The sequence below is a fragment of the Squalius cephalus genome, assembly GCF_949319135.1.
Source record: "Squalius cephalus genome assembly, chromosome: 6".
In the NCBI taxonomy this organism is placed as follows: Eukaryota; Metazoa; Chordata; class Actinopteri; order Cypriniformes; family Leuciscidae; genus Squalius; species Squalius cephalus.
Window position 1 is genome coordinate 20,723,957 of NC_137127.1, and position 23,063 is coordinate 20,747,019.

At 43.6% G+C, this 23,063-nt stretch overlaps 2 protein-coding genes across 5 annotated transcripts; one reads left to right on the top strand and one right to left on the bottom strand.

Moving 5' to 3' along the window:
• The first annotated feature begins 274 nt into the window (after positions 1 to 274).
• Positions 275 to 14,756, top strand: ints4 (integrator complex subunit 4). 4 transcript variants are annotated; one of them, XM_079874522.1, is made up of 24 exons: positions 275 to 401; positions 1,165 to 1,362; positions 1,531 to 1,648; positions 2,388 to 2,494; positions 2,654 to 2,857; positions 2,949 to 2,999; positions 3,962 to 4,050; positions 4,775 to 4,895; positions 4,989 to 5,060; positions 5,153 to 5,327; positions 5,431 to 5,636; positions 6,164 to 6,306; positions 6,395 to 6,510; positions 6,809 to 6,942; positions 7,690 to 7,850; positions 7,945 to 8,038; positions 8,446 to 8,526; positions 8,618 to 8,748; positions 8,831 to 8,890; positions 10,497 to 10,656; positions 10,750 to 10,893; positions 11,220 to 11,340; positions 12,732 to 12,939; positions 13,252 to 14,353. In XM_079874522.1, the coding sequence occupies exons 1-23, from the start codon at positions 348 to 350 to the stop codon at positions 12,917 to 12,919; spliced, it is 2,928 nt and encodes a 975-aa protein (XP_079730648.1). In that variant the 5' UTR covers positions 275 to 347; the 3' UTR covers positions 12,920 to 12,939; positions 13,252 to 14,353. The 4 variants fall into 4 exon arrangements, with proteins under 4 accessions (XP_079730648.1, XP_079730646.1, XP_079730647.1 ...); XM_079874520.1 differs by having other exon boundaries at positions 278 to 401; positions 12,732 to 12,927; positions 13,252 to 14,756; XM_079874521.1 differs by having other exon boundaries at positions 278 to 401; positions 1,168 to 1,362; positions 13,252 to 14,747.
• On the bottom strand, positions 12,992 to 23,022 carry aamdc (adipogenesis associated, Mth938 domain containing). The gene is made up of 4 exons (XM_079874523.1): positions 22,793 to 23,022; positions 14,373 to 14,515; positions 13,473 to 13,568; positions 12,992 to 13,388 (listed from the first exon to the last, which is right to left on the bottom strand). Exons 1-4 carry the CDS (start codon positions 22,803 to 22,805, stop codon positions 13,248 to 13,250), a joined length of 393 nt encoding a protein of 130 aa, XP_079730649.1. The 5' UTR covers positions 22,806 to 23,022; the 3' UTR covers positions 12,992 to 13,247.
• Between the last annotated feature and the right edge of the window lie 41 nt (positions 23,023 to 23,063).

Genomic DNA, 23,063 nt, shown 5'->3' on the forward strand with positions numbered 1-23,063 from the left:
CTCTTATGTTACGTTATATTAAACAGACAGGCCTAGGCCTATTTAAATCTTGAATCAGTCTCTATATGAATTTTAATGCATAGTTGAAGAAATAAATATAATGAATATATGTACATTGTTGTACTTTTACTTCATTAAAAATCAGAACAGGAAGTTTCTAATATGATGGCATTAACTGTATTATGCATGAGGAATTGAATGCATTCAAAGTAAGCCATCGATCCCAGAACGGTCCTAGTGTGATTTTTGAAGACCTCCGTCCACGTGGCGTCGCTGTTTCACCGCGAGGTTCTGACGCCACTGAACAGCGCGTGCGCGAAGAAGTGCAGGAGCCGATAAACACAGCTATGGCAGCTCATCTGAAAAAACGAGTTTATGAGGAATTCTCTAAAGTTTCTCAGGTGAACACGTAAATCATATATATTGATCATACACTATCATAAAATATGTGTTGGTTACAGAATATAATTATATATGAAGATATTAGAACAAATGCAAAGCAGATGTGCTGTAGCCTTTAGCATTAGTGTGTATTCATTACTATTCTAATGCCAAAGTCATTTATTCATGTTATTTGGGTGTGATTGTTTTATTCCAATGTCAGCTGGAACACTATTTATACATTTTTATATGCACATATCGTTTTCTCGTCCCACTGTAACTTCCCACTCAACATTTCCCTGTCAGTTTTTATCTTAATATTTGGTTTGTGTGTAATTGGTGATGACGAAGATAATAAATAGGCTAATAAATAAATAACAGAATGAATGTGCAAATCCTCCATGGCTGTGTCTGAGAATACCAGGACTGAAATAATAATAATTTTCTCAGTTATTATATCAGGGCTTTTTTAAACGAGTTAGGTGACGCTTGACAATAAGGTTTCAATTGTTAACATTAGTTAATGTATCAACTAACATTAACTATCTGAGCAATACATATGTTACTGCATTTGTTTGTTAATAAAAATACAGCTGTTCATGTTACTACAGAGTGCATTAATTAATGTTAACAAATGCAACTTTTGATTTTTAATAATATATTAGTAAATGTTGACTAATGTAGTTAACTAATTTGATCTAATGAAACCTTATTGTGCAGTGTTACCATGAATTAATGCAAATGAGATAATGTTTTTATCTTGTTGTTGTCGTCTCTTTGCAGCAGGTGACTTTAGAGGAGGCTCCTGCGAAGAAACTTCGACTGACCAAACCCAGTAAATCCGCCGCTCTTCACATTGACCTGTGTAAAGCCAGCAGCCCCACAGACGCTCTGCAGTACCTGCTCAGTTTTGCACGAAAACCCGTGGAGGCCGAGAGTGTGGAGGGGGTCGTGCGCATTCTGCTCGAGCATTATTACAAGGTGTCAGAAGCAGAAGCTTCATGAAACATGCTAATACACATTCCTTGATACTGACATAAAATACTTATTCATCTATTGCACATTTGCACATTTCAGTTTATATGTTTGGAATAAAAAGGGAGATTATTTATTACTTTTAATAACTGTGTCTTTATATGTGGTCTACAGGAGTCCGATAACTCAGTCAGGCTGAAGATCGCCTCTCTGCTGGGTTTATTATCAAAAACGCAGGGCTTCACTCCAGACTGCATAGTAGACGATGCTATTAACATTCTCAACAATGAAAGTAAGTATAAAATCATGAGGTTCTGTTCAAAAATTAATTTGACACTTAATATAAATGTCTTGATTGAATGAGTTGCACTTAATTAAATATAATGTACATTGTCATATAAATAAATATAAGGATATGCTGGGAAGAGTTAGTATTTTTAACTCAAACTATTAAAAAAAATCTGTTAATTGAAATAAAGCTCAAATAAAATCTAAATGTTAGTTAAAAAATCTAAATTAGAACAAAAATGTGAAATGTTGCATTGATGATAAACTGAAATGTTTAATTTGAACCACTAAAATGATTAACTGAAAATACATAAATCTAAAACTGAAATGACATTAAATGAAAAGTTAAAACTGAATAGCAATATTTTAAAAATGATAACAAAGTGACAAAAGCAGATTCTTTAGATGTTAACTAAAATTAACATGAAAAGATATAAATAAAAAAACGAATTCAGAAAATGAATAAAATTAAATTAAAAAAAGCACTGGTGCTGGGGACAGCATTTCTGAAACAGGAAAACATTTAATGAAAGTTAAAGCAGCTATTTCTGACACATATAAAATGCATTATTAAAAGTAATCAAATACATCATGTTTTATTGTGTTTGATTAGGCCAGCAGAGAAGAAAAAAAACCTTACATTTAAATCCTGAATATAACGCTTTGTGGTGTGAATATACTTTTCTAGTCAGGGATCTAGTCAGTCTGGGATTTTTCTAATAATTTGATGATCTGTGTTTTAGAGTCTCATCAGGTTCTGGCGCAGCTGCTGGATACGCTCCTGATCATCGGTACTCAACTCCCAGACAAAACCGCTGTCATTCAGAGACTTATAGATGTGGCCTGCAAGGTGACCGCAATAACTAAGATTTCATCCTTTCTTATAATACTGCAGTCATACTTTTTGGCAGTATCAATTATTCATACTGATTTCACTAGCTTTTATATTATTCTGAATCTGAATTATTATTATTTTTAATATTTATGTTCATGCCATATTTTTCCTCAGCATCTCTCAAGCACTTATTTTGGGGTGAGGAATAAGTGTCTCCAGCTCTTGGGCTGCCTGGGAACGGTTGATATGCCTCTCGGTAAAGAGACTGATGCGGGACCTGGAGCACAAACGTCACCCGTACGGGATGTACAGAGTTTGATCAGCGACTATTTTCAGGACCAGGACCCTCGAGTCCGCACCGCTGCCATCAAAGCCATGGTACATGAGCCCTGTAGAACAATGTGGTGTTAAAACTGCATTTATTGACACTTTCTTTAAATGACTTGTGTGTTTTTCTTTCTCCCATCAGCTGCAGCTACATGAAAGAGAGATGAAAATTCAACAGATTATTTATAACCAGGTGAAGACTAACAATAATTATCTCACACTACCATTTAGGTTTAGGGTTGGTAAGATTTTTGGTGTTTCTGAAATAAGTATCTTCTGCTCACTAAGGCTGCATTTATTTGATAAAAAAATACAGTAAAGGCCCGTTCACACCAAGGACGATAACTATAAAGATAACGATAAAGATATAATTCTAAAAATCGTTCTCCATATTAAAGAATAACAGAGTTCACACCACAACTATAACGATAAACATATGAGGAACGATATCGTTGGGATCACTTTCAGAACGATTTTTTTCCAGCTGTTGAACGATAAAACACTGACAGCCAATCAGAATCCATTCTAATTTAAAGGTCTCGCGCATTTAAAATGGATCTGGATCATCCGGGCGCGCGCGTGCTTAGAATAAAAAGACCGTTATCGGTCGTTGGTGTGAACGCATATATAGTTATCTTTATCGTTATCTTTATAGCTATCGTGCTTGGTGTGAACGGGCCTTAAGACTTATTATCATTTAAAATAAGAATTTTCTATTAAAATGTATTCAAAAATATACTTTATTCCTGTGATGCAAAGCTGAATTTTCAGCATCTCCAGTCTTCAGTGTTGAATCTTCAGAAATTCTAATTCTAATTCTAAAATGCTGATTTGCTGCTCAAGAAATTTCTTATTATCATTGCTGAAAATGCTGCTCTATATTTTTATGGAAAGCGTGATACATTTTTTTCAGGATTCTTTATGAATAGAAAGTTCAAAAGAACAGCATTTAATTGAAATAGAAATATTTTGGAACATTATAAATCAATGTATTGCATCCTTGCTGAATAAAAGTATTAATTTCTTTAAAAAAAATCATACTGACCCCAAACCTTTGAACTATAGTGCATGTTTTAAATCCTTCGTTCTACTGAGCATGCGATTACAAAAGTAATCTCCAATAACTAACTTATGAATGTCTCATTTCTCGGACAGGCCTGTAAGCTCTTGAGTGATGATTATGAGCAGGTCCGTTCAGCAGCGGTACAGATGGTTTGGGTTCTGAGCCAGCTTTATCCTGAGAGGTAGAGCGTCCGTTTTTACAAGCTTTTCTGTGTTTTGGACAACGTTATATGTGTTTACTTTTCTGTCATATTGTTTATTTAAAGCTGCAGTCCGTAACTTTGGGCACTCTAGCGGTTAATAAACAGAACTGCATGCGTCTTGAGGAAGAACGTAGTAGCCGGAGCTTCTTCACTCTGTTTATGTCGAGTCACGCAGGTACTCGGCTACTCCGCAGCAGTGCCAACCCGACCGGTCTAAAGTAGTCCCAATATAAACACTTATTATAGGTGTACCGTAGTGATTCAGGATAGGACAAAAACACGGTTTGGAAAATGGATTCATGATGTACTTGCTCATTATATAATTATTTTACATTTTTAACACAAAACTTACGGACTGCAGCTTTAAGCATGCACTTTTTTAAATTATATTTTTTATTTAGACTTAGACTTAGACAGTGTATTTTTTTATCAGACATTATTTTCCCAACATTCAGAAGATTCCCCAAGCCACCTAATAGTATTTGTTGCTAAACAAAATCTGGTTATATAGGGTTACATACTCGTGCAAAAATTCTTTCTTAAAAATCTTCTCCATCACAAATTATAATGTGGTATGTCCATCCAGTCTTTAACTGTAAGTGATGCTGACAGCAGCCATCGTTTTAATTTATCATTTCAATTCATGAAATTGAAGAATGAAGCATTTTTAGATGGATTTGAACACTGTCTTGTGCATTAACAGTATCGTTCCCATCCCCTCCTCCAATGAGGAGATCCGACTGGTGGACGACTCCTTCGGGAAGATCTGTCACATGGTCAGTGATGGCTCATGGGTAGTCAGAGTGCAAGCTGCAAAACTGCTGGTGAGTTATGATTGCTGCTGGATTGTAGCATATCCGCATAACCACATGATTAATTATCACTTTTCCATCTAACTCTTCCACTCTCTCTCTCAGGGCTCAATGCACCAAGTCAGCCCTCATTTTCTGGAGCAGACTTTGGACAAGAAGCTGATGTCAGATCTCAGGGTATTTACACACAACAAATGACGGGGGGAAAAAATGCAAGAAACAAGACACTCAATAAGTATTTAAAAGATGGTGTTCTCATTGTATCTCAGAGGAAACGCACTGCTCATGAGCGAGCAAAAGAGCTGTACGCTTCTGGAGAGTTCTCGTCTGGACGGCGATGGGCCGACGACGCTCCCAAAGAGAAAGTTGACACTACCGGTGTAAACCTCATCGACTCTGGAGCCTGTGGGGCGTTTGTTCACGGCCTGGAAGACGAGATGTACGGTATGTATTTCAAAACACAGCCATTATCTTTGAGGACATTTTTAGCACTTTAACAAGATTTGTACCAGAGTCCTGTTTATTCATTTGGTATCGTTTTTCACAGAGGTGCGTATCGCTGCGGTGGAGGCGCTCTGTTCCCTCGCCCAGTCGTCATCCAGCTTTGCTGAAAAATGCCTTGACTTCCTTGTGGACATGTTTAATGATGAAATCGAGGAGGTGCGGCTTCAGTCCATCCATGTGTTACGGCAGATCTCGACTCACATCACCCTCAGAGAAGACCAGCTGGATACTGTCCTCGCAGTGCTGGAGGTGCTTAAAAAAGAAAGAAAAATAAAACTCAAATCACAATATGGCTTAGTGCCATTATCAAATCACTAAGGCTGTGTTAATTAAATAAATATATGCGCTGCATGTTTCAAGAGTGAAGCGCAGCGCTGTGTTTCAGTGTTTCGGAGTGGCTCGGCTCGCAGAAAAAATGAGTTTAGGTCGCTTATAAGGTGCATTTGAGAATGCAACATGCGCCGATCATCATCCCATGTAATGAGCAGCAAATATTTTTTGTATTTTACATTGAAATATCATAATAGTAATGTTTCTTATAAATAATAAATAATAATCATTTATAATTTGATATAATTATTCTATAATAATTATTATTTTATAGTCATATTTTAATATAATCACACTTTTGGTCTATTGTGCAGCCCTACAAACAACAACAACAACAACACAACAAACTTGGCACTTTTTCGTTTTGATCAGAAAAGTCGCAATTAGATTTCCCCCAAAAAAGTGCAGCCCTAATATCATGCCAATTAACTGACCATTCATTGCAGGACTCATCGCGGGACATTCGTGAGGCCCTGCATGAGTTGCTGTGTTACACCAACGTGTCCACTAAAGAGTGCATCCAGCTGGCCCTCCTGGAACTCCTGAAGAACCTCACCAAGTACCCAACCGACCGCAACTCAGTCTGGAAGTGAGTTCCAGTGGCTGTTCCTGCCTGTTCCTCACTGGCATTCGGTCCCATTCTCTGACTTCTTTATTTTTTCCCCCCTTTAATCCAGATGTTTGAAGTTTCTCGGTGCTCGACACCCAACCCTAGTGCTGCCGATTGTCCCTGAGCTGCTGAGCACACATCCGTATTTCGACACTCCAGAACCAGACATGGACGACCCTGCTTGTATCCTCCACATCTGACATGACAACGTCAATGCATATTACTATTTGTATTTGCATTTAGACTTTGGTTTTGTCAACAATGTCTTAAAAATAATGAATAATACAACATATGTAATTTGAATTGAATCCTAAAACATAGAAATTAATCTGAATATTAAGGCTTAAACGCATTTCCAGACATTTGATTTCATGTGTTTATTTGCTGTTCACACTTGAATTGAACTAAGCTGGATAAATTTCTGCTGCCTGTTCGTTCAGAGATGTTTCTGTTCAAATTGTCCTAAACTGGGTTTGTTCAGACATCGCTGTTTTGGTTCTGGTCTTCAACGCGGCCCAGACCTGTCCCACCATGCCAGCGCTGTTCTCAGACCACACGTTTCGGCACTACGCCTACCTGCGTGACAGCTTGTCCCACCTGGTACCACACCTCCGAGTGAGAAACCTGCCTGCAGCCTTTCGTTTTATTTAAATATAATATTCACTACTGTTCACAAATTTGGGGTCAGTAAGATTTAAAAAAAAAAAAATATATATATATATATATATATATATATATATATATATATATATATATATTTATTTATTTATTTATTTATTCTGCAGAGATGCATTAAATTGATCAAAAGGGACAGAAAACACATTAATGATGCAAAATATTTCTGTTTGAAATAAATGCTGTTCTTTTGAACTTTCTATTCATCAAGGAATCCTAAAAAAACTGAAGCAGCAAAAAAACATATAAAGCAGCACAACTGTTTTCAACACTGATAACAATAATAATAATAAATGTTTCTTGAGCAGCAAATCCGCAAGTTAGTATGATTTTTGAAGCATCATGTGACACTGAAGACTGGAGTAATGATGCTGAAAATTCAGCTTTACCATCACAGGAATATATTGCATTTTAAAATATATTCAAATACAAAACAGTTATTTTAAATTTTAATAATATTTCACAATATTACTGTATTTTTGATCAAATAAATGCAGCACTGGTGAGCATTAGAGACTTTAAATATTTTTTACAAACTCTTTATCGACCCCAAACCTTTGTGTATGCTATTTTAGTGCTGTAATAAAACCCTATTAAAAGTCTTTAAATATTGTTTTATCAATGTATGATTCATCATTAATTTCTTTTTTTATCTTCCATATCTTTGCTGTATGTTTTCTCTCTCAGTTGCCAGGCAGAAAGCAGACTGCTAGTCTGGAGGCGTCTGGTGTGGGTTCAGGCAGTCTGGATTCGGCACATAACTTCCTTCAGGACAGTCTCATTCGGGTCAGCGCCCTTCAGAACCTGGAAACACCCGGTGCTCAGGATCTGCTGGAGTTTACCATCAGGTTCAAACCTTTAATAAACTACACCTGTATTCTTTTTAAGGGTCTCTTCTCTTCATAAGGTGTTTGTAAAGATGATTTTTATTTCCACATGCAGAGATCTGCAGAGGTTGGGGGAGCTGCAGACTGAGTTGGCCGGTTCTGCAGATTTCTGTGCCACATATTTGCGCTGCCAACTACTGCTTACCAAGGTGAATACACTTTTATTATACAAGGCTGCGTTAAATTGATCAGAAGTGACAGTAAAGACATTTATAACTAAGAATTCTTTTCAAATAAATGCTGCTCTTTTGAACTTTCTGTTCATCAAAGAATCCTGAAAAAATGTATCAGAGTTTCCCCAAAAATATGAAGCAGCACAACTGTTTTCAACATTGTTGCTTGAGCATCAAATCAGTGTATTAGAATGATTTCTGAAGGATCATGTGACACTGAAGACTGGAGTAATGATGCTGAAAATTCACAGAAATGAAAAAACTGTATTTTTGATCAAACCTTGACCAGATTTTTTATTTACTTTAGTTTTGAGCCTCGATGAGCATTAAAGACTCTTTTGTACTGTTCAACTGTATTGTATTGTTTTTTCTTTCAACCACAGGCACTTCAGGAGAAGTTATGGACCATGGCTGTTCCGCTCTGTCTCAAACAGAACGCCAAAGTTTCAACAGCCGCTCGACAGGTACATCCTACCCCAGTTCATTCAATCCACAGCCGTCCCACCAAACTTGACTACTGATGTATCATTGTTGTCATTTTGTGATGTGTGACAGATCCTGGATGAGACCTATAAGCTGGAGTTCTTGTACAGTGGTCTGGAGACGCAGCAGATCGCCACAATTCACAACGTGCGACTGCAGGCGAAAGCGTTACAGCTCATCCTTACAGCACGATCCAAACGAGGGTCAGCACTTACCAATAAACTTTCTAAAGCAATAAAATCTTAAAGATTTGAAACTGATGATCTTTACTCTTCTGAATAACAGGGTTGATCATGTTCTTGGAATTTGTGAGAAGTTCCTGCAGGATGTGGAGTCATTTCAAAGGTAAAAACTAGAGGTGGGCATAGATTAATTTTTTTAATCTAGATTAATCTAGATTAATTTTGAAATTAATCTAGATTAATCTAGATTAAAATGGCTCATTTGAATTCTGCCGAAGGCATTCAGAATATGTGTGCTACCCAAATAATGACTATAAAAGTAAGTCTTTGTGAACGGGTTTCTCAAGCCATGTGGCGCATTAGACCAGGGGCTCATCTCCTGTTTCCACAATGCATCACAAACTGCTTGAGAAAGCTGTTCTACTCATAGACTGTAAAGGTTACCGTCCATAGGCAACATTAGGTAGGCCTATGTTATTATCAACTACTATAGGCTATCAATTAGGGATGGGCGATATGGCCTAAAATCTATATTGTGATATACATTGCAGCCTCTTGCGATAACGATATACAGTATATTATAATAAAACCATTTCAGAACAGGTTACACAGACCCTGCTAAACAACTGCTAAATGTATTTTTTTTTAAAGGGTATATGTAGTTTTGAGAACATATATTGTGCAAAACTGTAAGTATACAACATAATTTTGCAGATAAATAAAATGTAAGTACACTAGCTGCAGAGACTTAAGTAGGTCTAATGTTTATTATAGCTTTGAGCTTATGAAACCCCAAATTTAAAGTGATAATATTGTCTAACTGATGTCTTTTCAGTTAAAAAGAAACACAACAACGAATCTTAAAATCGGGCATAGACAGAGATTATGTGTTAACGTTACACCACTAAGATATATTGGAATGAGAATAATACGCGCGCGCTGGTATTCAGTGATATCATGTTTCGTTTTGAATTTGAGGTGGTACGGATTAGTCGTGTGTTAACTTACCGAACCGTTACCCCACACACTTGCTGCTGTTTGTCGGACGGCTTAAATCCGAACCAAGTCCAAATAATGGATGTTGCAGCTTTCACTTTCAGCCGTGTTTACTTAAGATGACGACGAATATGCGTTGCAGCCGGGTTTACCTCGCGGCCGCGGGTAGATTGCGTCATCATCTCCCAACCCAACTTGGGGAATAGATTAACGGCGATATTTTTTTTATCGCGCGATAAGAGTCTCGCGTTAACGCAGCGCGTTAACGCCGATAACGGCCCACCACTAGTAAAAACACTTCATGTTAAAAGGATAGTTCACCCAAAAATGAAAGTTCTGTCGAGATTTACTCACCCTCAAGTTGTTACAGGTTTGGAACAACTTGAGGGTGAGTAAATCATGACAGAACTGTAATTTTTGGGTGAACTATCCCTTTAAGGCAAGCAAACACTTCACGACTTTTCCAGGGTCTGTGACAAACCCCCGGATCACGGTTAAATTGATGCTCGTTGTGGTCGCCTATCCTTAAGTATGAGCAGATTAGAGACGTGATTTGAGCCTGTCTTGAGCAATCACAGATGCTGCTCTCCTTGCTCTTATCCATGCTAGGCTGCATGAATGCGCAGGGAGTTCTTGCCCAGAACAGAACCATACCGCCAATCCAAACTGTATGCTAATTGTCAATCGTATTCGACGATAGTGGTCCTGACAGAACTCAATCTATACGTTGACGTGTGAGGAATCACTGAATATTCTTGTCTTTCCATTCTCAGGCTCTTCATGGCAGAGTTGCCCCATTTCCAGGACAGTTTTGTTGAGAAACTCTTGGAGTTGATGCCCAGGCTGACGGCCTGCAAACCTCATGATCTGGTTAAAATCTTTCAGACCACACTGCGGCAAAGCAGATTCATCCATCTCAAACTACCTGAGCAGGTGCGCAGATTCAAGAAGATACAGGAAACAGCTTGTTTGTTCCCAAACGTGTTTTGAATTGTCCCTTTTTTCCGTTTATTTCGGTTTGTTTAGATCCACAGGGCGTCAGCAACAATTATCGAGCCGACAGGAGAATCAGACAACGCTTTGAGATTCACCTCTGGTCTGGTGGTGGCGTTAGATATAGACGCTACTCTTGAACATGTACAAGACCCACAGACAACAGTCAAAGTGCAGGTTAGATGCTCCAACCTCATTTCTTTTCAGTCAAATCACATATAAGCAAAGAAAAACTGACTCTATTTTCATAATGCACATTAATGGGTTTTTTTTTTATAATTTATTGAAGAAAAAGGACCTCAGCTTTTCAATCATTCATAGTCATGGGTTTGAACTGATAAAAGTTTAAAAAAGTCACTTTGCATAAAAGCGTCTGCCCGTTGCATAAATGTCAATACTCTTCCATTGTTTCAGGCATAAAATCAGTTTTACTTAAATCAGTTTAATTCAATTTGTGTACAATTTACACACATTAATCACTTTTTTTTCCCGTCCTCCCACAGGTGCTGTATCCAGATGGACAGTCTCACATAATCCACCCCAAACCTGGAGATTTTAGGACCCCGGGACCTGGACGTGTGCGACTGATCACGCAGGTTTATCTCTCTCATTCTGCCTGGACAGGTTGGTATCCTTTCTGAAATGTGTGTTTTTTTGCTGATAGTAACAGACACATGCACATCAAGACATCAGTTGTGTATTTTTGGTCAAGTATCATTATGCTGAAGCTATTCTTTGTGTTTAGTCCTTGTATAAAATAATGATGCAAACACAAAGCCAAATCCTTCTCTGCTGGTAGCGAACAGCATGAACCCTTCACAGTTCCACAGATATAAATAGAACTGCATCTAGTCCAACAAGGCAGCATATTGCTCGAGTTATTTTATATCTGTGAGTGTGACCAGAATACTGAGCACCTCAGCTGAGGCTGAATGCATTTCTGCTTTAGTCATATAGTGTCTATATTGGTGAACGGAAATGTTCCCATTTGCCCCCAATAGCAAAGCTAAAAATCCACAATAGAGTTTCTATGACTTTCCAAAAGAGTAAAACATTTTTGAGATCGATTAATGTCAAATTTTCAATCACTCTCTCAGACGTTGGTATTAGAAACACTCATGCAGCAGCTGAAAATTATGGGTTTTTTTACATTTTCAATTTTCTTTAGTGTGTAAAAAAGCCTCAACTGTAGTTTTCTTCTGGGAACGAGCACTTCACAATATCCTACATTTAAATAATTCCAGCTAAAGCAATAAGCATAAAAGGGGGAAGGTTGCATTGTGTTAGTAGCGCGTTGAAACTCACGGTTATGGCAAGGGACATGACATTTCCCAAACTTGCTTGAAGCGATTGACCAATCACAACACACTGGTCCAGCTGACCAATAAGAGTGCATTGCACTTTTTGGAAGGAGGGGCTTTATAGAGACCGGAACTAAACAGAGCGTTACTGACAGACTGGGAAACGAGGTGCTGCAACAGTCAATTATGTGGAAAAATTATGTTTTTTGAACATTCAACCATAAAACCTAATTCTAATAGACCACAAAAACAAAATCAAAACTCTTAAAAAGGGCACAAAAGGTCCTCTTCAACCATTTTCTGTAATTTAATAGCAAGGTATCAAAACACAAAGTATTGTGTTATAAATGTATCTAAACTATCAAAAATTCTAACATAAACCTTTTATGATGTTAATAACTGGAAAATAATTCAAAAGGGCCACTGTACACAACTTATCAGTGCATGTTATTCCAAAGTGAAAAAGTGTAATTTATGACCTTTGTTTTATGCTTACTAACAAATTGCAGAAAGACATTACAACTAAAGCGTTTTGTTATACTACACTAACAAAAGCACCTTGGATTACCATGTAAAATTGTAGTATATATATATATATATATATATATCATACTAGTATCTTGTTACAATCCCAGTCTTTTTTCAAGAGTACATTCACAGTGTAAAGTAGAATGTAATCTGAAGTGCATCTCATGTCTGTGTTTTTACTCTCAGAGGCCTGTCAGATTGAAGTGCGGTTGCTTCTGGCCTACAGCACCAGCAGCTGTAAACTATATGTCTCTAAACCTGCGTGGAATGAGAGTATGGACGGTCTCCCCACCAGCGAGAACTCAATTGAGGGCACTATCCACCTCAGCAAACCTGTTAAAGTCTTCATTATGCCCAAACCAGCTCGTCGCTGACCCCGTGTGTGAGAGTGTGTGTGAGTGTGTGTGAGTGTGTGTGAGTGTGAAATTAACAGCCAACACAAAATCAAATGTTTTCACAATTATGTTTAATCTTAAATAAATCGTTTTTTTGTTAATTTGTATCACTGGTGTGTGTGATAATGGGGTATTTTCATTTGATTATAAAGCAAATAACATTTTCACCAAAAATAAGGAAAATATTTCCTCCAATAGCCCAGAGAGCAAATTATTAAGCGTCTATCTAGAAGACAATGTTAATTTGAAGTGTAAGGCACTTTTAACACAGCATTAAATTAATTAGCTGGTTGTGTTGATGATGTCATCAGCAGGTGGAGTGGAAGACCCCGCCCACTTTAGCGCCCTGTCCCGCCAGAGCGTTATATTCTTTAACAGCCTGCTCGGTCTGGAACACCCTGACGTCTACACCCTGCTTCTTCACGTAATCTACGGTGGAGGGAGGCACCTGAAACGTAAAAGACAAAAAGATTCGCTTATTTAAGGATTGAAATATTCAGATCATGGACAGTCACCAAAATCACAATCCTACCTGTAGAGCTTCACTCATCCCTCTTCCTATGACCAGCGTCTGCACCCCTTTCCTCACGACCTCTTCCAGATCAGCTGGCTGGACACCGGGATAATGCTGGCAGGAGCATAGATGTGCTTAGTTAGACACATCTCTAATAAAGCAAACTGGTTGAAATACAAGATATAATATTGATATATTGAACATTTTTGGTCACTACATAGTTCCCATATATCTATTTGTGTTATTTCATAGAATGCAATGAAATATCCTTGAATAAAATGCAAGTTGCTTTGGATAAAAGCATCTGCCAAATGCATAAATGTAATTATTATAAAAGTACAATGAATACTAAAACAGATTTTACAAAGCATACAATGCTGTTTTTATGAAAATTTCTAATTTTAAGAAGATAATGTAATTCTGTCATGACATCTCTCGGGAGATTGGTATGGTAATAGAGATTGGCATGGTAATGGATATGACAATGTTAATGAATTTGGTCTTGGCGGAATAGATCTGCTACGCTGCTGCTGCAGAGCAAGTATTACTGCGAATACCTTCACAGACTTTGATGTGAGCATGTAAGACATGCTGCTGCATATGTAACATACATGATTTAACCCCATAGCAGATCTACACAGGTGGAGCTGGGGAAGGTGGAGGGTTTCTGAAAGCACACTGCAGACTGTTTCAATGCCAAGTATTTGACAGAAAACAATGCCTAGTATTTTAATGTTTGAGCAGCAAGCTCATTGGCCGCTGATGCAACAGCAACCAATCAGCTGTGCCATGTAGATAACGACATGATTACTACCAATATGTTAAAGACCTATCAGCATGCACCATTCAGAGTTTCATTCCAGAACTATGTAATAAAGATGACGGTGATTTTACAGTGTGATCTGGTGTTCAACTTACAGCTGTGCCGGTTTCACGCCAGTCCCAGGCACGGCTGCCACCTGGCCACACTTTACAGTCTTTATAGGATGCAGAGCAACCTTTGACCTTCATGTGGCCCCAGGATAAGGAAGCAATCTCTGGAGAAGACATGCTCAGCTTTCCTGTAACAGAGTGGAAGACAAATCAGATGCATGTATTAGTCTTTTTCTTGACTTTTTACATTGTATTATACTATATTACTATATTATAATACCATGTTTTTTGTACAAGTGCCATGCTAGTTCCTTAAAATGTCATGTAAAATCATTGGTAAATCAATGTTAATCTTTCAGTACCATAGTATTACCATCTTTGTACAGGATGTCACTCTAATAAACCCTGACTACTTTTTTTAAACACTTAATTAACTTACAAAAAACTATTTACAAATCATAAACCTTAACCTACCCAGCACTCGTACACGCATGCATGTCATAAAACCTGCTTTCTCTGACGAGTTTTTTTATTCAGGCAACTAATAATTTTTATTATAAAAACAACTTTATACACGTGCAACACATGCACTATAAATGTTTTTTATACTGTAAAAAATATGGACAAAGCCCAGTCTCTTTTTGTTAAATTTCACTTTTATCAATATTAGCCATTATAAAAGTATAAGTAAAAGGTACAAGAAGCTATACAAATAAAGCAAACAATTCAGTCAAACATACAAAGTCAGCGCTCTAGTCTAACCATACAATAAAGTTAAATAGCTTATAAAGTTATGAAACTTCCCCACAGCCAAAACGATTGGCAGGGAACAAATTATAGATTCACAAGACCAAAAATCGCCCATTAGAAATAGACAAGACGAATTATATCTCATGTTTAACCACTACAGAGACGCCAGAGTCCGCGGCAAACGCCAGAACGACTAACGTTAGCCGAGGAAAAGCTGTTCCAGGCGGGGTACATGCGCCGAGCGCCCGGTCATCGCTGGATCTCACAACTGGATCAAATTTTCATAAATCTTTAAATAAACCACAGATTTGAGCTTTAAACAACTACATTCTCGCCTGAAAAACTCTTAAAACTACATTTCATGATACAGAAACAGTAGTATTATATTTCAACTGTGTTAAAAAATGGCGCTTCTTATGTTGTCATTCTCCTTGGCGCAGCCTAAGCTGTCAATCAAGCTGTCCATCAAAGTTAACCACGCCCTTATTTGTCATTCATTTTATATCTAAATACGATCTAAACTAACGAGTCAGAAAAAAATTCACCCCCCTCACAGTTGTCAGGCATTCGGAAGCTATCGAAAAATACAATAAAAGTCCATGGGACCAACCTGTAAAAACATGAATTTATGCTGTGAAAACGTTTCGGTTACTCACGTAACCTCTGTTCTCTCTAGAAGAGGGAACGAGTATTGCGTAGTTGCTACGCTACGGGAAAGCCTTTCTTTCTCGAGATACTGAAGCCAAAAATTATCCTTAATTTTTATAATCTTGTCAACGCAGTGCGGCAGCCTGCAGACCTAGGGCGAGCTACTAGCGTGCCCATTGGCTGCCCTGCGGCAACTGCAGCAGCCTACCGCTGAGCCCTTGGCGTGACGTCACGACCAATGAGCGCGCTTGGCGCGCTTACTGCGTCACAGCCCGCGAAAAGGGGGGTGTGGCTTAGCGTATATAAACAGGGCTCGGAGGCTGCTTCTCTGGTTTCTGTCGCATGAAGCGAAATGAGCTCGTGGCGCGAGCACGGCGGGCTACGCAATACTCGTTCCCTCTTCTAGAGAGAACAGAGGTTACGTGAGTAACCGAAACGTTCTCTTACGAGAGGTTCTCTCGTATTGCGTAGTTGCTACGCTACGGGAACGCCCTTGTCAACGCCGTGCGCGCCCAGCATCCACTGAATGAGTCCCAGGGAGAGCCCGGGGAACGTGATAGCGGAGAGCCGGGCGGCCTAAAGAGGGCTAGCGCCGTACATAAGCACACACTAGGGGGTTTGGAGCGGCACGGCCGGTCCGAACTGACAATTCCCTGCATAGTGCAGCTCAACCAGTAGAGCTAAATCACACACCGTAGCCCGCGCACAGATAGTGGGCCGGCATACGCGAGACTTAGACTGATAACACTTTCGCCTGCAAGGCGGGAACATCCAGGTTGTAAAACCTAACAAATGTAGAGGGGGAGGCCCAGCCTGCCGCTGCACAAATGTCATGAATGGGAATCCCGCTGGACCACGCCCACGACGAGGCCATGCCTCTGGTGGAGTGAGCTCGAATGCCCAATGGGCACTGCAGGTCTTTAGACGCATAAGCCACAGCAATAGCGTCCACTATCCATCTGGACAGGCTGTGTTTCGAGGCGGCGAGACCCTTGGTGCGCCCACCAAACGAAACAAAGAGCTGATCCGAGCGCCTGAAAGCGGCGGACCGTGAAATGTAGTTCCTCAACGCCCTGACCGGGCAGAGGAGATTACCATCGGCCTCGCTGCCATGCGTTGGCAGGGCTGAGAGGGAAATGACCTGTGCTCTGAAGGGAGTGCCCAAAATTTTGGGAACGTACCCATGCCTCGGTCTGAGAATGACTTTGGAGTCATTAGGTCCGAACTCGAGGCACGCGGCGTTAATAGATAACGCGTGAAGGTCTCCCACTCGTTTGACTGAAGACAGTGCTATCAGAAAAACGGTTTTGAGCGTGAGGTATTTCATATCCACAGTTTCCAAGGGTTCGAAGGGATGCGCTCTCAGGGCCTCCAAGACCAGAGAAAGATCCCACATAGGAACCGCGGGGGGTCGCGGGGGGTTCATCCTCCTGGCTCCCCTAAGGAAGCGGATGACGAACTCGTTCCTTCCTAATGCGCGGCCCCGCTCTGAAACAGAGAGCGCTGAAATGGCCGCAACATAGACTTTGAGCGTGGAGGGGGACCTGCCCGCGTCCAGTAGCTCTTGAAGGAAACACAGAATTCGCGATACCCCACATGTCTGTGGATTGAGCCCCTTAGCAGTGCACCATCTGTTAAACACTGACCATTTCGACATGTAGAGCCGCCTCGTAGAGGGGGCTCTAGATTGTATGATCGTGTTCATGACCCCGTCTGGCAGATCAGCGTGTAATCGTTGAGGCTCCACGCATGCAGAGACCAGCGCTCTGGATGGGGATGCCATATCGAGCCGCGGGCTTGAGAGAGAAGGTCTCTCTTCACCGGTATCGGCCAGGGGGCTGAGTCTGCCAGCTGTATTAGATCCGGGAACCAAGCTTGGTTCTCCCAGCATGGGGCTATGAGGAGCACTGAGTGGCGCGCTTCCCTGATTCTCTCGATGACCTGAGGCAGCAGAGAGACCGGGGGAAAAGCGTACAACGGGCCGCTGGGCCAGGTCTGGGCCAGCGCGTCCTCGTTCTTCGAGAAGAACTCTGGGCAATGAGCGTTGTCTTTTGACGCAAAAAGGTCGACTTTCGCTTTGCCGAAACGGCGCCACAGTAACTGGACTGTTTGGGGGTGTAGAGACCACTCCCCAGGGGGAACGTTGTCCCTGGACAGTCTGTCGGGACCCTCGTTCAGGTGGCCAGGCACATGCGCGGCTCTCAGCGAGCGCAGAGAGTGCTGAGCCCACACGAGGAGGCGTTCCGCCAGGGTGCAGAGCGTCTTTGATCTGACACCGCCCTGGCGATTCACATAGGCCACTACCGATGTATTGTCCGTGCGGACTAGAACATGGTGACCGTGGAGGAATGGGAGGAAGTGTTTGAGCGCTTTCTCGACCGCGAGCATCTCTAGACAGTTTATGTGTAGGAGATTCTCCTGGTCTGACCAGCGGCCATAGACCGGTCTGCCTTCGAAGAGCGCTCCCCAACCTAGGTTGGAAGCGTCTGTCGAGACAACTTTCCGGTGTGAAATCACTCCCATAGTCACTCCCGTGAGATACCATTCGGCTGCCAGCCAGGGCTGCAGGGCTGAAATGCAGCCCTGATTCACTCTGACTCGCAAGCCGCCGGCCGCCCAGGCTCGGTGGGGCACGCGCGCTTTCAGCCAGCGTTGAAGCGGGCGCATGCGCAGTAAGCCCAGCTGGAGCGCTGCTGCAGCTGAGGCCATATGCCCCAAGATACGCTGGAATGTCCTCAGCGGAACCCGGCTGCCTATTTGGAGGGATGCGGCGAGGAGGCGGATGCGGCGCGCGCGCTGCTCCGACAGTCTGGCCGTCATAGCCACCGAGTCCAGTTCTATTCCAAGAAAGGAAATTGACTGACGGGGCGATAGCGAGCTCTTGGTCCAGTTGACCGAGAGACCCAGCTCCTCCAAATGGCTGAGAAGCGCTGTTCTGTGAGACACAAGTTCCGTCTCTGACTGCGCTAGAATAAGCCAATCGTCCAGATAATTCAGTATTCGCATTCCCTGTTTTCTCAGGGGAGCGAGGGCCGTGTCCATGCATTTCGTAAATGTACGGGGTGCCAAAGACAGGCCGAAGGGCAGGACTGTGTACTGATATACTCGACCGTTGAAGGCGAATCTCAAGAATGGCCTGTGACGGGGAGTTATCTGGATCTGAAAGTATGCGTCTTTTAGATCGAGAGAGATAAACCAGTCTCCTGGGCGAATCTGCGCGAGGATTTTTCTGGTTGTGATCATTGTGAACGGCCGTCTCATGAGGGCTTTGTTCAGATGTCTCAGATCTAAAATAGGTCTTAACGCTCCGTCCTTCTTGGGTACGAGGAAGTAGCGGCTGTAAAAGCCCGACTCGCTCAGAGAAGGATGAACCTGTTCTATAGCCCCTTTGCGCAGCAGCTTCGCTATTTCTGCTTGAAGCAGGTGCGCAGCTTCTGAACTCACTCTCGTCTCCGTCTGTGCTGTAAAGCGCGGAGGGCGACGAGCGAATTGAAGCGAATAGCCGTGTTTTATAGTATTCAGCACCCATTCTGACGCGCCCTGAATCGCTTCCCATGCTTTCGCATGCATAGCTAGGGGTCGAATGGTCTCTGGGTTCAGATCGCCGCGCTGCGCGGGATGGGGAACCTGTATCAGAGAGGATGGAGCGGCGTGCGCGCCGCTGGTGCTCGAACACGGGGGCTGGTAAACAGTATTGGCCGACTGAACAGCATTCAGTAGCTCGGTCCCATCGGATGGAGCGTGATTTGCTGTCAAACATCCCAGGCGCGAGAGTGGCGTGGGGATTATAATGTCTAAAAGTGAGTGCGCGTGCTCGTGAGCGGGCGCAGAGTTTACACTTATGACATGGCCAGTGTTTGGGAGCTTTAGAGGGTCTGTGACCCAAGGTAACTGATTGGCAGAGCGAACAGCGGGTAGGTGTGAGCACAAGGCTGTGGGCACATTTTCTACACTTAATACTCGAGCGGCTTGCGTCCGCTTCATGAGAGAGCGCTCTGTGCGCGTTACCATGGGGACCCTGTTTGTGTGAAGCAGTGAGCACATGGGAGTGGGCACATTTTCTACACTTATAATACTCTCGGCCTGAGCCGTTGTTGCCCGGGGTAACCGAGTGACAGAGCGAGTTACGGGTAGATGTGAGCACAGAGTTGTGGGCACATTTACTACACTTAGTACTCGAGCGGTGTGTGACCGCTTTATGAGAGAGCGCTCTGAGCGCGTTACCATGGGGACCGTGTTTGTGTGAAGCAGTGAGCACGTGGGAGTGGGCACATTTTCTGCACTTACAACACCTTCGGCCGGAGCCGGAAAACCCGAATTTACACTCTTTCTGAGATTTATTTGGGCCGCCGTAAAAACGGCGTTTGTGTGCAGGCGAGCGAGTGTTATTACTGGCTCGTTGGCTGCGGTGTAAGCTGCTGCAGTAGCCTGTACTGAGGGGACTGACAGAGCTGGGCGTTTTGATGGCGGTCCGGCCGCAGCGGGACTCAGCCATCTTTTCCTCCCTGCGGGTGCTAGGAGGACTTCGCGGGCTCAGACTTCAGCGTTATCTTGGGACGCGGACCCCGGGGGGGCGGCGGTCTGTGACGGCTGGTTGAGCGCGACCTAGGGCGGCCGCCCTGGCGTCGCTGCGAAGCAGTTGGTGGCCGAGACGAGCGCTGTGTGGAGCTGCGCGCAGGAGGCTGAGCTTGAGAGCGGCCTGCGGCTGGGCTCGAGCGGCGGGGCAGGAAGAGATTCATAGCCTGCGACGCCTTCTGTACTTCAGAGAAGCGGTCCACAATCCCGCTGACCGCAGGGCCGAAGAGGCCAGTGGGCGAGAGCGGGGCGTTGAGGAAAACAGCGCGTTCTGACTCACTCATATCCGCCAGCGTCAACCATAAGTGTCTGTCGATGACGGTGAGCGCGGCCATGGATCTGCCGATGGCTTGTGCAGCGGTTTTGGTAGCGCGGAGCGAAAGGTCCGTCGCGCTGCGCAGATCTGTTAAGGCTGTGTGATCCGAGCCCTTCTCGTCCAATTCACGGAGGAGGTCGGCTTGCAGGATCTGGAGAACAGCCATCGAGTGCAGGGCGGAAGCAGCTTGGCCGGAGGCGGCGAATGCGCGGCCGGCGAGAGCTGATGTGGTCCTGCAGGCTTTGGACGGCAGGGCAGACTTTGAGCGCCATCTAGCAGACGGCGGGCAAAGGTGCGTTGCCACCGCTTCCTCAACGGAAGGGATGCCGGTATATCCTTTCTCGGCGGCCCCGTCCACCTGGGAGAGGGCCGAGGAGACAGATGAGCGGAGTCTAGCGGAGAAGGGCGCGTTCCACGACTTCGATAGCTCCGCATGGAGCTCGGGCAGGAAGGGTGCTGACCTAGAGGCTGGCGCTTGGCGGCGGCTAGGCAGAAAACACCCGTCGAGTCGGTTCGGCGCGGGCTCCTTGGGTGGGGACCAGTCCAATCCCAGTCGGTCGACCGCTTTGGTGAGGAGGCGGATAAGCTCCGCGTCAACACTGGAGCGGGACCTGCCAGACTCTGGAGTCGAGGAGGCGGAGCGGTGAGAGCCCGACCATTCCTCGCTGTCCGAAGCAAGCAGAGAGCAGCTGTCAGCGGCGTCATCTGCTTCATCCCCAAAGGCGACGGCAGTGCAGGCAGTGGCCGGCCGCTGCGCGTCGGTGAAGGGCGGGGGAGAAGGAGAGAGCGAGGCTCGCGGGAGGGGCTCCGGCGAGCGCTCAGCTATAACCACCGGCTCGGGAGGCCTTTGAGAGCGGCGTTTCTTCTTTCGCGGCCCTGAAGAGGCAGCCGGGGAAGGTGGAGGATCATCAAACATGGCGAGTCGAGCCCGCAGGGTCGACATCGGCAAGTCCTCACACTGTTCGCAGCCGCCCGTGGAGAGGGCGCGGGCTGCGTGGTCGAGGCCCAGGCAGAGAGCGCAGACCACGTGGCGGTCTCCGTCGCTGAGCGAGGCTCTGCACGAGCCACAGGATGAGCGAGGCATTTGCAACAACGCCTCGCGCTCTTTTAGATGCAAAGTGTGTCGCGGGGCGAACACACACACACATACAACACAGAGCAGTAAAGGATATATTCGCCGGATAGCGAAGCAGGCAGGGAAGGCTGAAGGCGGCGAAGGCGGCCGGCGTCCTCAGGCTGAGATCCTCGGCGTGCTGGTCGCTTGATTCAACGGCGGCTTCCTCGGAGAGCAGCGATGCGAAGAGCTTCGCTGAAAAGACAGAAATCAGAGAAGCAGCCTCCGAGCCCTGTTTATATACGCTAAGCCACACCCCCCTTTTCGCGGGCTGTGACGCAGTAAGCGCGCCAAGCGCGCTCATTGGTCGTGACGTCACGCCAAGGGCTCAGCGGTAGGCTGCTGCAGTTGCCGCAGGGCAGCCAATGGGCACGCTAGTAGCTCGCCCTAGGTCTGCAGGCTGCCGCACTGCGTTGACAAGATTATAAAAATTAAGGATAATTTTTGGCTTCAGTATCTCGAGAAAGAAAGGCTTTCCCGTAGCGTAGCAACTACGCAATACGAGAGAACCTCTCGTAAGAGAACGGACATTTTAACATGGGGTCTATGGACATTTGCTCCCTTTTGGGACCTGCCCCTAGCGGATTTTCGATGTATTGCAGTTTTTCGCACTTCCGGGTAGGCTTCATTTTTCAGATCAGAATGTTCATATAGCTTGGGGTCGGTCCACACTAGACGCGACGCGATTGTGAGACGCCACAACGTCAATCAAAAGTCACAGCCAATCAGAACAGCGTGTGGGCGGAGTCTCGCGGCGAGTGCACAGCACTAGAGAGTAATCTTGACGGCACTCGCAAGAAAATGGATAAGTATAGCTACATAATCAAATTCACAAATATTACACCATTTAAAAATACATAGGATACTGAGTTACTAAAACAATCTTTGTCAAATAATACTTGTTTGTTCACAGTTTTAACGTTCTTGTTTCCATTTGTTTAATTTCAAGATCTGAGGTGAATTATCCATTGTTGCTTTAACAGCTACAAAGCTGGGAGCACTAAATGACATTCAAAGTCACATTACACGCTTTTAACATTAAATAAAGCACATAAACAGTACCTGAGATTATCATTGCCACACTTTGTGTTTGTTGTTCCAGCGCGACGTCGCAGAAAAATAGAAACCGTTTCTAAATTAGAAACGTCGCGTGTCGCCGTCGCGCCTGGTTAGGACAAAAACTCTGATTAACATGGAAAAGATACCTTTTATCGCGTGTAGTTAGGACACGGTGTTAGCCTGCAGCTCAATCTCGCTTGTGTTGTGCTTTTCTTCGTGTGACGTCAGGCCACGCCCACCACGTACGTTACTGGCCAGCGTACGCTTCAGCCCT